Raw genomic sequence first — 14,918 nt, 5'->3', positions numbered from 1 at the left:
GTGTGCTTTGATTGGTTATCAATGCTGTACTTAAATTTCTGGTATTGTAGCAGATTGCCTGAAAAAGGTGGTTCAAAGCTTGGAACACTTTTAAAACACAATGTCGCTATTATATGCTGTTTTATATTCTCATGTGCATTTGTCATCAAAGCTCTTCAAAAGTGGTTTTAAAAGAAGTCAAGGCTATGACCTTTATTTCTCTGCCCCTTGTGGCTGGATTCACACTATAGCGGTGCAGGAAATTGCATGTGATTCAGACAGGAATCACACTGAATCCCATTTCAAATCATATGAGATTCTTTGCAGTGTGATTTGAACTTATTCAATTCACACCACACCAGCACAAAAAAGGTGTAGGAACACTTTCTTTGCTGCACCAGAATTGCATGGGTGTTCACACATACCAAAATAATGCTGTGCAAGCCAAGGGCTCACACAAAAAGAGGCCCCAAAAGAGAACCTAACCATGGCTTGCAAAAATTCACATTTATTAATTATATCAATAGTGTAGAATTACCATAAAAAGCACAGCACCTTCACCAAACATACTTTAAAAACAGATGATAATGTTGTCATAAGCAGTAACAAACACAGCCCGGGCTTACAGGCATGCAACACATACACACAGAGGTACAAGCAAAAATACAAGTTAATTACTACAGGATCCAAACATTATTAAGGTAGGGGTTAGAAAGCATGAATTAAGCAGTGACAAACATTCTACAAGGCACTCGTTAGTAGCAAGGGTAGAGGAGACACCGGAGGGAAAGTTACACAGTTAAGGGTCCAGAAACACCTGTAGACTCAACTCAACGTTGCGTTCCCCTTGGTGCCAATTTCCCCCAATTTGAAAATACAATTCTTTTACTTTTGCAAGAGGACTGTATTAAAGTCACCTCTGTGGCTGGAAAGATTCAGCGAATAAAATGCCTTAACTTTGAGTCCATCTGGTAAGGTATTATGGAAGGTGGCAAAATATTGTGCAATTGGAGTTTTGTCACATTTGTTACGGATGCTCCCAAGATGTTCATCTATAAGGACCCTCAGTTGGTGTTTGGCCTTGCCAATATAAATTTTATTACAAGGGCACTCAAGCATATAAAGCACTCGTGTGGTTACACAGTTAATGAGTTGCTTTATATGATATACCTTCTGCTGGTCCTCATTGGTGAACCTGTTGGTTTGATCAGCATATTTATAAATGTGATATCGTCCACAGGGGAACAAGCCTTTCAATGGTGGTAAATCAGTTAGCCAATTTCAGGTGTGAGTTCGTATGAATTCAGATTGTCCCTAAGACTCATGGCTCTTCTTGCTATCAGTAAGGATCTCAGACCTAAAAATTCAGACAATTAAGGTGACTGGGTTAAAATGTTCCAATGTTTAGTTAGTGTTGTCCGTATCTCTTCCCATTGGGTGCTGATACATAATGGAGCAATATGTTGGGGGGTTAGATCCCTGGTCTGCGTATTCTCTTATTTTCACATCAAAGCCTTTTTACAAGACTGTCTAATGGCTCCATGAGGATATCCCCTCTTACGGAATCTCCTGTAGAGTTCATCTGCTTCCAGCCTATAGTCCTCCTCACTAGAACAGTTCCTGTGGATCCGCAGGAACTGTCCAGTGGGTAATGCCCTCTATGAGGGACCTCGGATGATGGCTAGAAACCAGAAGTAAGGTGTTAGCGGTTGTTGCTTTCCTGACAGTTTTGATTCCTAATCCCCCATTTTTAATAGAGATCAGGAGATCAAGAAAAGGAGTTCAAATTATATGTTAACCGGCTGTTCAGATTGTTGGTATTCAATTTTGGTCAAATAATCATGCAACTCGTCTATCGATCTGTCCCACAAAACCAGGACATCATCAATGTAGTTCAGCTACAACTGAGTATGGCTGAGGTACATTTAGGAGCGATACACGACCTCCTTCTCCCACCACTTAAGGTGGAGGCAGGCATATGCTGGTCAATAAAGTGGTGCCAAACTCAGCAGTGCTCGAATCTTGGTGCTCCACAATTTAACAAGGTATATGCCACTTGTTTAGGTGCAGCCCTCCACAGATGAGGGAGTCTTAGAACAGTCAAGAGAAAACACAAGAGGGCGCACTCACCTCGTGCATGCCCATGATAACAACGTTATTAAAAATAGATGCTTTGCTGTTTTTTTTTTTTTTTGCCTTCCTCTGGATCAACTGTGGGTATAGGATTATAACTTTTTTTTTTCTATGGTAGAACTAGATAGACGTTTGTCTTTTTTTCAGTCAGACTAACTATGACAAATGGATACTCACAAGAAAACCATAAAAATAGACATTTCTTTCAGTTCCAAACAATTGGGTCCTATCCTAGAACTTCCCGGTTGAAGTCACACACAGTTGACACATTTCGGGAGATAAAGGGCTCTGAGGAAGGGAGTTTATCTCCCGACACGCATCTATCTCAGCCAGGAAGTTCTGGGATAGGACCCCATTGTATGGAACTGAAAGATTTGGCTCTGTCTGTTTCTATGGTTTGCTTGTGCGTATCCATTTGTCATCTAGTTTTAATAAATTTGTTATCATGGTAATGCACAAGGAGAATGCACCCCCAAGTGTTTTCTCTAGGCATATGCTGGTTCCCAGGGAGTCCCCATAGAGATCCCCCTAATCTGACGATAACGGACTCCTGAGAACTGAAAGAAGTTGTTTGTTAAGGGAGAATTCAAGTAGTTCCAATATGAACTCATTTTGGGCATCCATTTCCAGGTAATTAACCTTCAGAGAATGGGCTACTACTCCAAGTCCCCACTGGTAGGGTATAGAGGTATAAAGGAACTCAACATTAATATGAACCAGTATAGCCCCAGTTTGTACTTCCACCTGGGCTATCTTCATCAATACATCCCTTGTGTCCTGGACATATGACGCTAATAAGTCTGCATATGCAGTAAAGCCAGCTTGTTATACTCACTATGGAACCTAAGGGGTTAATCCTCTGCATTGTGTAAAAACACTGTTTGATCCTGACTTCTCTGATCCTCCCCTTCTTCCAGTGATCCCCTCATATCTCCTAAGATATATCGTGTAGAGCCACTCTGCACATGCTCAGTTTGGTGTCTATTGCTAGAGGGTTTTTTTTTTCTTGGGAGAGTGCCAGTGATCAGCACAGGGCCAATCAGCACTGTCCAGACAGAGGTCAGGGGTTCTGCATCCTCCTAGAGCAAAATGAAAACTCCTCCTACAAGCTTTAACCAGTGCTCAGCTGGACACTGATAGAAGTCACAAGATTGCTCTAACTGCTGATAAGAAAAGGTATTTGGCAGTTTATATTTACTAAAATAATTGCACTTCCATTTTCTGTGTATTATGCAAGATCAGATATAGTGAAGCAGGATCCTGGATTTAGCAAAATGTTAAGTGCTTATATGCTAATGTTTACTTATTTGTATAACAGAGTCACTTGCTTACTCTGCAGAAATGTTATTAGATCAGTCCTTGGAATGTATTGCTTTGTAGAGTGTCAGTTTGCCTGCTAATATTATACAGCAAGATATTCCAAAGTATGGGTAGCTAGAAAGTTGAAACTATTTCAAAATAACAGAAATGAATGTTGCCTATAATTGTTATGCATTTCACTCGACGCAGCCAGCTGTGTTCAGCAAAACTGGTCAGACTGGGACTGACTATTCACCTTCTGGACCCCCTCTACACTGCCTTAAATAAACTTGGACTTGCCGGTTATGTGTTAAGTATCTTGGTACGGCTTTCGTTCTGCTCACTGCTGATGGAAAACATAACAGCGGGTGGTAGGAGGTCTCCCTCTTTGTATGCTTTGGATGTAGCCTTTACCACTTACCAGCTTGGGGATGTATGAATAGAAGACAGAAAGAAGGGTGCCCTTTTTCAGTCTTCTGTTCTGCCCAAGCTAGACTCTGTCTGAACCCCCTAGGGCTGCAGGATTGTGGTTTTCTGCTATACAGATTGGTGTCCCTGGTCTTTTTATGTTTACAGTGCTTTTTTCCTGCAATTTGAACTGCACTGGTCATGTTCCTTATCCAGGACCTGTAAGACTTTCTTCTTCTGAGGAGCATTCTTTATTTTGGACCCCATAGGCTATTTTGATGAACAGTAGAGTTGAATACATGTTCAATGTTCACTCTTTTTCTCTCTTTTGCTTTTTTACTGGAATACTTTATGCAATATTACTTCAGAACACCTTGGGACCTTCAGGCTCTTCAGTGTCTTCACCCAGCTGGTAGTTCATTGCTTTATAACCCAAATATACTGATACATATTTCAGCATTCCATCGGGAGAGATATATCCCTACCAAGTCTATACTTTGAAGAAAGGATTCCTATACTGGGATATTTGGTGACCAAATCATTATTGGAGGACATATCTGTTTCAGACACGGGTTACTACCTTCATCCCTGTATGTGACGAACAAATGTACTCGCCTGGTATGCCTGCGGTGACCTCCTTTTTGGATAACTTGGGTCCCTCATCGAGTACCGACCAACTGTGAGCTTTCTACCCAGATATTTTCAACTGACCAGACCAGTTTGAATCCCTGTTGTGTCTTGTATTGGACAATGTTTAAACATAAGGATACTATTTCATATGTGGAAGCTATTATTAAACCTTTATTTCCAACTGATATCTGTTTGAATATTTGCTGGTTCTATACAGGAGTATGTTATCACCATAAGGGTATAATTGCACATGTGTAATGGCATCCCACAGTGCCTAAGTTTGTGTGGACCTTTGAATCTCCAAATATCACACTGGATGTACACAGCTCAGGGGAACCACCTCTTAAGGTACTTTTTTTTCATGCTACATAACACGGAGGATTCCAAAACTGTACATTTAATCAGCTAAGTAATATATGTTAAGCATAGGCTTGTTACAGGAATAAAAAAAATTTCCCAATTTTGTAGAGATAGTCCATAGCGGTTTTACTATATTGACCATGCTTTTTAAGATTCTATATGTGCAATAAAATGTGTATACTTGTTATGGGAGGTGACTTGTAGCCTGTTGAGCCCATACCTCAGGTGACTTTGAATGGTTGATTAAGTTTTAGTCCTCATGCACACTGGACATTTTTACAGCTGCTGTTTTTGGCTTTTTTTTCTACAGCTAGTAAACTCCCCAGCATGTTATCCTATGTACCCATGCACACAGACTGTAATCAGCATTTTTTGGCAAAGGCATTTTTTTGGCTGGAAAAAAACTCCAGAACTAGTGGATTTCTAGAGGACTTTTTTTAGCTGTAAAAAACGCTCTAATGCTGAAATACACAGTAAACCGTGGCAAACCTGGCGTTTTTGGATGTTTTTTGAGCAAACAAAAAAAATGTTATTATTTGGTTAAAAAAAACCTGCTTAAAACGCAAAAAAGTGGCAAAACACTGCTAAACGGTAATGCAAAAAAATCTAAAGAATGCTGAAAAACGCGCGTTTTTAACGTGCCTTTACACAGCTAATCGCCCCGTGTGCATGGAGCCTTAGAGTACCAGGTGCTTCATGTTGCATACTATTTCAAGAAACCAATTATATAACGTGTTGACCTAGAGATGTATTGTTTTTAGGAACTCTGAGGTGAATGTGTTAGAAGTGTAAAACTTTTAAATGTTGGCAACTGTTGAAGATAAAAACAATCTGCATTTCTGTGAAGATTGGCACATGCTAATCGCTCTGCTTTCTAAACTTTACTTTTAGTTTGTAACTCTTCTCTTCTAAATAAGCTTTCAATGCTGTTCTTCATGTAATGAGGTTGTTGTTTTCTATATCACCACCAAATAAAAACATTCACAGAAATGGATTGACATCATTAGATTCTGCATGTTCAAACTCGGGGTGAAAAAAAAAATTAAACTACAGTCAATTTCACTTAACGCATGCATTGAGAAATGAGTAAGGAATATGAAAACATCATTTTTTTTACATGTAAAAAATACAAGCAGTTATTCCATTACAAAGAATTTGTAGCAAGTTACATTTAACTTACTCCAATAGGCTGAAAGATAAGTCCGTCAACTTCATGGCTGACCTCTCTCGCAAAGCTTCCTTCAAGTAACTGCAACAGAAACCAAAAATATATATATATATTTCACAATTCAAGAACAATTTGTAGGATAAAAAAGAAATAGCCTGCAAAATTATGTCAAGGACATCCTTGAGAATGTATATTTGGTGGCTGAAACACTGTGGATCTTTACATTTTCTGTATTTGAAAGCGGTGATGTTCATATACTGTAGTTTTGCACAGTATTTTGGCCTTTTTTTTCACATTGCCATTTTATGCTGCTAAATGTTGGTTACTATATTCTGCTACTTAAAATGCCTATTTTTCAGTGTTTTGCTGCTAATACTGCTGAATAATGTGGTGGCTGACTTGTTTTTTATACCTTCAAATTACAATGGAATCATGTTACTTTGGTGACTATCTGCACCCTTTCATATGTCTTATTTTGATGAAGTTGTGTGAGTAAAAATATAAATTTTTGTAGCACACATTTATTTTGCACAGGTATCTGTTAGTCGTTTGCACTCTGTATATCATAATGTTCTATCCTCATTTGAGTGTTCTATTTCCAAAAATGTTGGGTAGAAGAAAACTTTCTCACTTCCTACTGGACTAAAACTAACAGGAAGCAAAAACAGCATATTACATAGCTTTTCATTGAGGGGCATGCTTGTAGTGATCACTAGAGGCAACAGCATCATTTCTCTAGTTACACTACATCCCAAGATAAAAGCAGTATCAGACTGATGAGATAGGGAAAAAGGATAGGCTGTAGACTCCAGAGCTAAATTATTAAATATATCAGATTGTAGGGCCCTCTGATTGAGCGCTCTTCTCGCAGAGGTCCTGAAACCACCACGTGTGTGGCTATGACATTGATTAAAGAGGAATTCCAGGTACTGATTTTGTAGGTGGACATAACCACCCTTCCTCTACATCTAATCCAATCAGCAAATGCTTTTCATCCATTCAGAAAATGCAAAGCATTCTCTGAGTGGTGCACATATCAACCGGCTGACTTCCTGCATACAGAATGCAGTAGGTCAGCTACTAGGCACGCAACCCGGAAGCAAGTCCAAGCTGCACAAATATAACTATGTATAAAATATCCATACCTTGAATTCATCACCCTACAAATAAAAGCGGATATCCAGTTACAAAAGGTTATTCCACATTGTATTTACATCTATTTCAGCTTTACAGCCATTTCTGTCATAAAATACAACTATACATATTGTCAGATTAGTAATGCAGTTTCATCACTTTGCAGTAATCCTTTTACTATCAGCTATACTCTAAATAAAGTGATATTAGAGGCTATTTTTTTAAATAACAATCATGTAATACTTATGTGCTCTGTGCAGTGGTTTTGCACAGAGCAGCTCCCATCCTCTTCTCGGGTCTCTCGCCAGCGCTCCTGGCCCAGTCTGTGTCTAAACGGACAGACAATTCAGAGACTCGGGAGCGAGCCTGCTCGGGTGCCCTCAGAGCAAGTTGCTTGCTCTGGGGGCACCCGAGCAGGCTCATTCCCGAGTCGCTGAATTATCTGTCCATTCAAACACAGAGTGTGGCTTGGCCCCACCCCCGCTCTCTCCCCATTAGCTCAATGGCTGTGATTAACAGCAGTGGGAGCCAATGTCTCAGCCAATGCGAGAGAGACCCCAGAGTGCCACTGCTTTTGTGGACATTACTGGATTGAGGTGGGGCTTAAGTAGTAGGGGGAGCTGCTGCAAAAAAAGAATGTTTACCTTCATGCATAGAATGCATGAATGTATAAAAACCTTGAGCCTTTACAACCACTTTAATGATTCATTATTTGCAGAAATATACTAATGGAAAAAGGGAAGATGTGTTTTTAATTAAACTAAAAACCCATATTTGGAAATGTCTAGGTTCTATAGTTACATTTTACACACATCAAAAGTGGAACTGTATTTTAATGACAAAAGAGGACATTAAAACAGGAAGTTAAAAAATAACCAAGCATAACTGAAAATGGCACATTGCAATTGTGCAGTAAAATAAAGCAAGGATCCTTGTCAGCAGCAATTTCACACTCTCTGAATGACTGTGATTTTCACAGTGCCAATGTTCCTCACTGCGGGGCACAGAGCTCAACACTCCTGCTCAGTACTCAGAAGAGGTATTCAGCAGTCTCCCATTGAAGCAGAGAAATATTACCTATTAATACTATTCAAACAATTCAAATTAATAACATTGATGCCCTCTCTATTCACATCATTTATAGGAGTTTGTTCATTAAAAATCTTTAGAAAAGATCTTTGCTGAGCATTATTTGTATGCAGACATACCACATGGTAAACGTGCATACAAGTGAAATAACCACATACTGTTTATGGTACCTATTAGCCCATAACAGTCATAGGTGGAAGCAAGAGACTACAGAATATCCAGCAACTATTTACTTAAAGTAGATGTTAAAGCGGAGCTCCACCCAAAAGAGGAGCGGGAGGTACCCGAATTTGACAGGTACCCGCTCCCACTTCCGCTGCGATTGCCTAGGCGATTGGAAGCGGAAGTTGTCCTCCCTCCCTCTCTCCCTGTAGTCTTCTGGGACACATGACAAGTACCAGAAGACTACGGGGACCATTCACAAAGTGCAGTGCTTCTCACGCATGCGCAGTGGGCACCCGGCTGTGAAGCCACAAGCTGTCACAGCCGGGTGCCCACACTGAAGATGCCAGCACCGGGGAGAGACGACGGCCGGTGAAACCAGCCGTGGTGAGGACACCGCTGGATCGAGGGACAGGTAAGTGTCTGTATTTTAAAAGTCAGCATCTACAGTTTTTGTAGCTGCGGACTTTTTTTTTTTCTTTCAGGTGGAACTCCACTTTATTGAAAGTGAAAAAAATAGATTTACCATACAATTCTTTTCTTAGAGTACATTATGGGGCACAGGATGAATATTCTGGTACATAAGGTTATGACAGACCAGGAAAACCCCTCCCTCTCCCAGCCTGCCTCAGCTTTGTGGGAAACAATATTAGAAGGAACATACAGGAGGGACCTGTGTCCAATAGTGTACTGAAAGAAAATCATTTTAAGATAATTAGAAGAAAAATCGTATTTTCTAGATCATACAATAAAGGACACAGGATGAATATGCAGGTATATAGGTATATAGGAATGTCCAAAAGCAGTCCAGCTGAAGGGTGGGCAACACAGCAAATGAAAAACTACAGACCCATGAAAACCAACAGGACAACTGAGGGGATTCAAATAGCCTACAAAGTCACTTGAGGAGCCAGCATCAGCTAAGGCTTGAGCATTCAACTGTAAAAGCCAGAATTTGGTAGGTATAGGCTGCTTTCACACTGATCTGTTTTTTTTACGCTTTGACGCTAAAAAATAAACTGAAGAAAAATGTGTGACCGTGTATTCCTATGGAACTCTTCCCACTGATCCGTTGCAAGTCCAATGCTTTTTTCAAGGTCCTGACAGCTGCATTTTTGGTGCAGTTTAAAAAAAAAAAAAAAAAAAAAAAAGCACCAAAAACACACCACCTCAACACCATCCAAATCAATAGAAACCGTGGCAAAAATGCATTAAAAAAAATATGCCCACGCTGCATTTTTGGTGTGGTTTTTGAGTCACGTCCTTTAAAAAATGCACCGCAAATGCAGTAAAAACGCATATACATTTTTGCCACGGACCAGCAAGAGAGTAGCCTTACCTTTGAGCTGTGCAGCTTCTGGCTCCTCTTTGGTAGTTAATGTAGGCTACTATTGAAAGCCTGGTTTTGTGGGTCAGGTGTATGTGAATAAAATCATATAGTGTTGCGCTCCCAAACCTCCAATTAATATATTTAAATCACTTAATCTCTATCCTTAAAATCATATACAAAAAATGAAAATTGTGTATATATGTAAAAAATACCATCAAAAAATATTAAATTAAATAATTAGAAAACCTCCATGATTAATACTAAAAATAATAACTGTGATTAAACATGAATATTAATATACTTATAGAAATTCAAATAATCAATGTGCATAAATGTATAAATAAATGCAACAGTGAAGATAGTGTCCCATATAATAAAAGTGACTTTGTGCTGAAAATTAATCTTCAATCCATATTGCATGTAAATCCGTGACTGATTGTGAATCCTCCCATTAGTGCAGATGTACGCTCACCTCCTTATTTGCCTGCAATTAGGCTATATGTGCTTTTGGTTCTCCTCCTTTGGAACCTACTTGATTAGAACTCTTTCTTTGGGATAGTAGATATCCGTAATTACCGATATGTGCTGTGGGATTGATCCCTTCTCCAGAGGATTCAACTCCTCTATATTCTCATCTCCATGCGACTCTCCACATAGGAAAAAGATCTCGACATGGTGTTTTATCTTTTATAAAGATCGGCTTTATTGACTCAAAGTATAACACTCACATGTGTTGTATTCAGAAAATCGTCTCACAATGTGAACCGAGTCCTCCGCTGACTGTCGGAGGTATGTAACCGTGGTCCGGCAAACGAACTGACTCCCTCCGAGTGACGTTACAGTCCCACCCCAGGTGTATGTGATGGTCTGAGGACTGATCTCTCCTGTCTCAAACAGCCAAAATCTGAGTTGCAACACTCTGGTGTAAAATTGGGCGTATGGAACTGCCTCAGAGGGCCGGTCGGCTTCTGGACTGCACAGTCCTAGTGTGGGAGTGGAAGGTCTGGAGTTTGTCCTGAAGGAGAAAATCCTTGGACAGTGCTGTATTTAAGATCAGACCAAGATATTCCAAGCAATAAGATGGTTTGAGCAACGACTACTGAAGATTAAGGATCAGTCCTGTCTTCATAGTGTTTGGACATTAGCTGACAGCCTGTGCACACTGTTCTCTCAACAGGAAATCACCTAGATATTCCACTGTGGAGATGCCCTGAGATTGAAGCATGGCAAGAACAGGGGCTAGCACCTTGGTGAAGACTAGAGGCACAATTGACATACCAAGGAAAGGACAGCAAATTAGTCCACAGAGGTCAGAAGGGCCCTTAGATTGAGGATAGCAATAACTAAACTTGGGGATTCTATGCAGAGCTTTTGTACCCAGAGGAAAGCATCGAGGACCAGAGTAAGGCTGAAGCCTTCTTTTGCCTTAAGGAGGTGAAAAGGTTTAAATAGAAACATTGGAATCTCTCTGTCTGGGACAAAAGTTATAACCCTCTTAAAGAGGAGCTGAACCAATCTATGTGTGGACGTTAGCAAGATTAACAGCATGACCAGGGTGCAGGTTGGGACCAAAATTTCATCTTGTAGCTTCTGGATACCATGTTCTGGATCCAATTTTCTGAAACAGCCCAGGACATGATGGCCACAAAGGTCAATTCTTTAATATGTGCAGGCTAATCCTAATTAGAAAGAGGACTTGTTTGTGTTGCTGGAGGATTTGGGGGCCCAGGACTTAAAGCAGAACTGAATTTCAGGCTTGTCTTGGAGTGTTGGGAGAAAAGAAGAGACCAGAAGAGTTCTCCATCAAAATGACGTCTTACACAGGGACTTCTGTGACCTGTTTTCAGCTGACAGCAGGCTAAACCTGACATCACTCAGCCAGTCCAGGCTGAGAAAAGATACTAACTTTAAAGTCAAGATCCACCTCAGAGTCTGGAGCGGCACCTGGCTCAGCCTGTCAGCGATGTACTGAGAACATGAGCCAGCCACTTCCTCCCACTCTACAGCCCAGCACTCCAGTGAGCGTTCGAGGGGGGGACAGAGCAGGCAGCGGTGACTGACAGTCATTGCTCTCTGCTCACAGCGGCAGTGAGAACTCAGCGATCAATGGTCATGTCATTGGGGAGTTATCACCCTTGGAGCCGGCAGGGGACAGATGAAGCATCGGACCGATGCTGCACCCACCTAGGTAAGATTTTTTTTTTTTTTTTTTTTAAATAACTTTTTTCATAAGTCTCTTTTAAAGTCTTTTTAAGAAAGGAAATGGTCTGGTCCACAACAGGGTCTCAAAAACAGACAATACACAATCCTCAGCTGAATGTGCAGAAACAGTTGCAAGAAAACTCTGGAGGAGAGGGTGGGGCAGAACCCCTCATGAAGATGACAAAAAGTCAGACCTAAAATTATAAAAGGAGTAAAAATCTTTTTAGTGGTCAAGAAATTATACATTCAAAATTTTATATTGCATATGTTGAGAAAAAGAACTGCACCATTTTGCTAATAGCTAAAGTTATAAGTTTAAAGGACAAGTTCACCTTAAACTAAAAATTGACACCAGAGCCTACAAAGCATTTCATCCATGGATCAATGGAATGAATGAGTGGATCAATGGATCGCAAGTGCAATGTCAGGCTCCTGCACACTCTACCTCCGTCTTGAAAGCTGGAGGAAAAGTGAATGGAGAACGGGCATGCTGAACAGTGCCCTCATAGTCCATAGAGAACTACCAGCCAACTGTTGCGGTTGCAGAGGGGACTTGTAGATTATGCATTCACAGATTGTTGCTGCATAGCTGCTTCGATTTTTAATGTAACAGCTGCTGTGGGGGAGAGGAACACCCACCCAATGTCACAGAGAAGGCGGGCTGCTGAAACATGTTACACCCTAAATACAGGTGTAACATGTTCAAAGGGCAAACTTAGAACTTATCCTTTATACCATTTCCTGCCACAGTTACTATTTTAAAGTGATTTTAAAGTAAATTAATAAAAAAAAAATAAACATGTCATACTTACCGGCTCTGTGCAGTGGTTTTGCACAGCGTAGCCCCAATCCTCCTCTTCTCAGGTCCCCCGCAGGTGCTCCTGGCCCCTCCCTCCTGAGTGCCCCCAAAGCAAGCAGCTTACTATGGAGGCACCCAAGCAGGCTTGCTCTCGAGCTGCTGCTCTGTGTGTCCATTCATACACTGAACCGCGCCCCGCCCCCTCTCTCTCCTCATTGGCTTAATGGCTGTGATTGAAGGTAAAAAGCCTTTACAACCACTTTAATTTACAAGGAGCTTTAGTAAAGAGTTCCAGGTTTACAATTACCTTAAATTGTTTGTTTGGGCCAAGGTGGCCCAAAGAAATTATTTCTATGCCAGGGTGGTCTGGCTGCTGGAGCTGTTGTAATAGACTGCAGAAGCATTAGCTACATATAGCAGCATCCCCGCTACTCAGGAGAAGCCATGTATATTTATAAACTAATACAATTCTTCCTCTGATTGGCAGAGGTGGAGATTGTGACATCACCCCTCTGCCTCTCCATCTCAGCCAATCAGAGGAAGCCTTATATGCACTGATAAAAATAAAAGGCTTCTCCTGAATGGAGAGGGTGCACTAAGACAGACTATCTATACTGTATACAGTTAAAGCTACTACAGTCTATTACAGCAGCCAGACTGTTACGCCATGAAAATAATTTGTTTGGGACATCTTAGCCCAAACAAATTATTTACAGTGATAGTAAATTCAGAATTCTATTTTAAGTCGGTAAGGCGAGGATCCCTCTACCTCAGCTGGACAATAACCGATTTGGAAGTTCCAGGTCTAGGAATCTAATCTTGCTTTGCAGGGTTCTCAACATATGAGATTGGCAAAACTCTAAAATAAAATATTTGGAAGTACAGCATTTTCACTACTGCAATTCTACCCAATCATACTATTTGATAATGGACCAAGAATTCTAAAAAGCTTAAAAAGTGACTCAATGGTTCTTGGTAATGAGTCTGTTAAAAGGAGTTGTATGCTCTAGTTTATCAGATCACCTAATTCAGCAATCAGGGAGACTTCCACTGAAAGTTTACTTCATCCAAAAGTATACTGATAATTATAGCCTTATTTCATTTATTCAAGATGTTTATTTATGGGAACAAACACCACCAATATTTGACAGCCATTTAAAAACTCTCGAAAAATATTTTTTTTAGTAGTGAGGAATTAGAGAAAAAAAAATGTACAGAAAGCTCTACCACAGAATTGGGTAATATTACCAAACATTTCTAGTAGCTTGGTTTTTCCTCTTGTTATTACAAAGGAACAGCACAGTTTTTAGGCAATTTTGACAGATATTATATATAAGGCAGCATGGGAAGTTCTAGCCCCAAAACAACAAGTACAGTACTGTCAGGTAATACTTCAGTGCAACGGGTATGAAAGGATTACAGAAAGAGCTTCTTGGCTTTGCCTTTTGCTGGATTTCATTTTCTCAGAAATGTCAGGGTTTTTTCCTTTCATAAACATCTCTGTCCTGATATGGTATCATTCTGCTATTGATTATTCAAGTATGAAAGGAGTGTCAGAAAGCTACAAAGGCCCATTTCCTGGGAGCATGGCTGAAAAGGGAAAAATAGACATCTTTGTGTAAATCAATGGCAAGGCACATCTGAGTAAGACCACCACATGCAGAGAATAAATGATAGCAAATACGTGGCTGACAAATTGTGATTGCCTTTCATTGCAGTGTCTGTAGATGTGATTATATACAACATGTTAACTCTTCAACTCCCAGAGTTAAACACCAATAAACCATTATTAAGAATTAAGTGGAAAATGTTCTAAATATAGTATCGGTTTACATTACACAAGAACGCTGTTCTAAACATACATGATATTCTATCCCATCATACAGTAAAATCTACCCCCAAAACAGAAATGGATAAGCAGGCACATGCCATAATGTGCTCAGGTTTCCATTATAAGCCAGATTTAGGGCCCCATTTACACAGTGACTGTTTCCGGTTTTCCCTACGCACACTCCCCCTTCCTACACATCATACCATTACGCACTGCTTTCCTGCACATACAGGCTCCCATAATATCCTCTGAAGCTGTTCAGAGAGGTGTATTGTTTTCCTTCACCATAAATCTCCCATTTAAGAAGGTCCCGCAATTTCTCAATAGGGTTTAGGTTAGCTGAGGAAGGGGGTCATGTCGTTATTCTTTAGTCTTTAAGGCCTTTACTGGCTAG

General features: G+C 40.3%; 1 protein-coding gene across 3 annotated transcripts in view; it reads right to left on the bottom strand.

Moving 5' to 3' along the window:
• The window catches only part of RNGTT (RNA guanylyltransferase and 5'-phosphatase), a 507,135-nt gene that overhangs the window by 181,195 nt on the left and 311,022 nt on the right, over window positions 1-14,918 (bottom strand). For all 3 annotated transcript variants that reach the window (XM_089691308.1, XM_089691307.1, XM_089691306.1), the window contains one exon: window positions 5,990-6,058. In XM_089691308.1, the coding sequence (XP_089547434.1) occupies window positions 5,990-6,058 (69 nt within the window). The remainder of the gene's footprint in view (window positions 1-5,989; window positions 6,059-14,918) is intronic.

The sequence above is a fragment of the Staurois parvus genome, unplaced genomic scaffold, assembly GCF_062004578.1.
Source record: "Staurois parvus isolate SC_StPar_1 unplaced genomic scaffold, SC_StPar_1.0 ptg000561l, whole genome shotgun sequence".
In the NCBI taxonomy this organism is placed as follows: Eukaryota; Metazoa; Chordata; class Amphibia; order Anura; family Ranidae; genus Staurois; species Staurois parvus.
This window is presented reverse-complemented; position numbering and strand designations above follow the sequence as displayed.